The sequence below is a fragment of the Sardina pilchardus genome, chromosome 5, assembly GCF_963854185.1.
Source record: "Sardina pilchardus chromosome 5, fSarPil1.1, whole genome shotgun sequence".
In the NCBI taxonomy this organism is placed as follows: domain Eukaryota; kingdom Metazoa; phylum Chordata; class Actinopteri; order Clupeiformes; family Clupeidae; genus Sardina; species Sardina pilchardus.
The window spans coordinates 22114860-22117080 of NC_084998.1; the positions used below are offsets into that span (position 1 = coordinate 22114860).

At 44.6% G+C, this 2221-nt stretch overlaps 1 protein-coding gene across 1 annotated transcript in view; it reads left to right on the plus strand.

The window, feature by feature from the left end:
• The first annotated feature begins 612 nt into the window (after positions 1 to 612).
• The window catches only part of LOC134080479 (serine/threonine-protein phosphatase 2A 55 kDa regulatory subunit B beta isoform), a 77964-nt gene continuing 76355 nt past the window's right edge, over positions 613 to 2221 (plus strand). The window contains exon 1 of the mRNA XM_062536942.1: positions 613 to 962. Within this exon, the coding sequence (XP_062392926.1) occupies positions 884 to 962 (79 nt within the window). The 5' untranslated portion in view covers positions 613 to 883. The remainder of the gene's footprint in view (positions 963 to 2221) is intronic.

Below are 2221 nucleotides of genomic sequence, written 5' to 3' on the forward strand. Positions count from 1 at the left end.
GCACAAGAGGGAGATATCACAGCATACAGTCAAATGAATAACTGAAAGAGGATGTCATACTTTGTCAAGCCAATTTAGTGATTGGTAGACAAGGTTTACCACCGGATATAGACCGTATTCAAATTATATAGGGCATATCTAATTCTCTCTCTTGCGTGTGTGGAATCTTGAGGCAGGGGTCAAATACTCAAGAGATTTAATTTGAACTATCTAGGGATTATGTAAATAACGGGCATTTTCTGTCCTAATGACCCACATAAGGGTGTTACATTAAGGCTTTTCAGTGGCAAAACGGAAACTGTGAAATGGTTACATTAATATATTAAATTCAATGTCACTGAATAGGCTGCTCCAACTAAATGGTTCATACTAAACATAGAATGACTGCTAGATTATTAATTAACGTTCCAGGAAAATGCTATAATCATCGTGGTCTGGTACGTAGGCTACCGATGATGCAGAAAAGGGAGGGACCACTGCACTGGTAAACTTTCTTCCAGAGAGGGGGAGAGAGAGAGAGAGCGGACGAAGCCGACTGGTAGGTGAACACGGGAAAGGCAGGTGCTCTCCCTAGGAAGGAAAAAACTCCCTGTTTTCCGCCCTCTCTGCGTAGCCCCCTCCCACCCGACTCCGGCAAAACACATCCTCACGTCCTTTCTAGCGGCAGGAGGAAAGAATGGTAAACGGGGGAAGCCGTACACGGACATCGCTCCACTCGGGAAAGACTGGAAGGCAGGATTCGTGTTTATATAAGTGATGATGCCCTAAGCTTCCTTGTTACGAACCTTCAATCCACTTCAGATCTAGACCTGCCTGTCTACGCGAAAAGCATACAGTGCTATGTGGACTATAGAGTGATGCACTGCAAACAACAACCAAAAAGATGAAATGCTTCTCCCGGTACTTGCCCTACCTCTTCAGACCTCCTAACACCATCCTCTCCTCCAGCTGTCACACCGAAGGTAGGAAGCTCGCATTCGGCTTGTGTACTCTGTTTTGCCTAAATGCGCGTCCGTTGTGTTATGAGTGGGCAGTGGAGAGGGTCTGAAAATATAGCTTGTAATACGGACAGCGAGGGCACCCGAGGTAAATGTTTGAGACTCGTTTTTTTCTCACAAGCCTGCGGCCCCTATGTTTACAGACAGTTGTGATGACATAGGATACGGTATATGTTTAGCCTATGTGAGGGACAGACAGTGGTACAACAGGGCATCTCACAATGTGACGAGATTGTTTTCATCGTCTTCATATTAATTTCATTTGGCTCATCATTAGCTGATGACTGAGATAACATCAAATTTAACTTTAATTGCTCACAAAATAAACATTAGCTTTCCCAGTACTGTATGAGTATAAAATGAAGAGTATAAAATCAAGACGTTAACAGGATGTTGTCTAAGTCAGTTCTGGAGGTCAGTGCCATGACTCCCTTGAGCACAACAACTGTTGGAAGACTTAACATAATTACTTCTTGACATTACGCGCAAGATTATCCTAGCCTGTCAAAGAACTTGTATGGTAAAGTAGTCAGTAATGTATTAAGATTCCAGCTTCCTGTCTATTTAGTCGTTTTAAGGTTTGTGACACAGTCAAGTTTAGCTATTCTATTCCATCAGAATGACCAAATTATTGTTAACCTGGAAAACAACTCTTCCCACAACCTTTGGAGGAGTAGGCTATGGTAAAATGACATAGGCTACCTACCTACTGTATGTTAAATTGCTATGTTACATGAGTGTAGCTATCCATGAGAGCAGGCCAGCCCAGAGGGGGTCTGGCTGGGCTCTGGCCGGGCTCTGGCCATGATCCACCGGACTAGGCCCAGATCCTTGCCATACTGCATTACTGTGTGCCACATAAACTATCTTAGTGTCTTAGCCTCCAGTGGAGAGTGTTTTTGCGTCAGTGCCCTCGCATAAGCACAACCTGATCCACTGTGCCATGCTGTGCTGTGCTCCCTCCCGTGTTTGTTTTTAAAACATTCTGTATTTATATTGCCTCCTTGCCACCCTCACAGACACAGGCTGTCTGTGATATCCCACTTCATGATATCCCAACCCCTCCCCTCTAGGAATGAATTTTCCTTTCCAATCGTCCAAGCTCCCAACCTGGCACAGACATTGTTAAGCAGCTAATGACCACCTGAGCCTAATTAGGGAGAGAATGGGAGTAAAAAATGGCCTTCAGAGAGGGGAGTGAAGTGCTGTAGACGAGAGAGCCT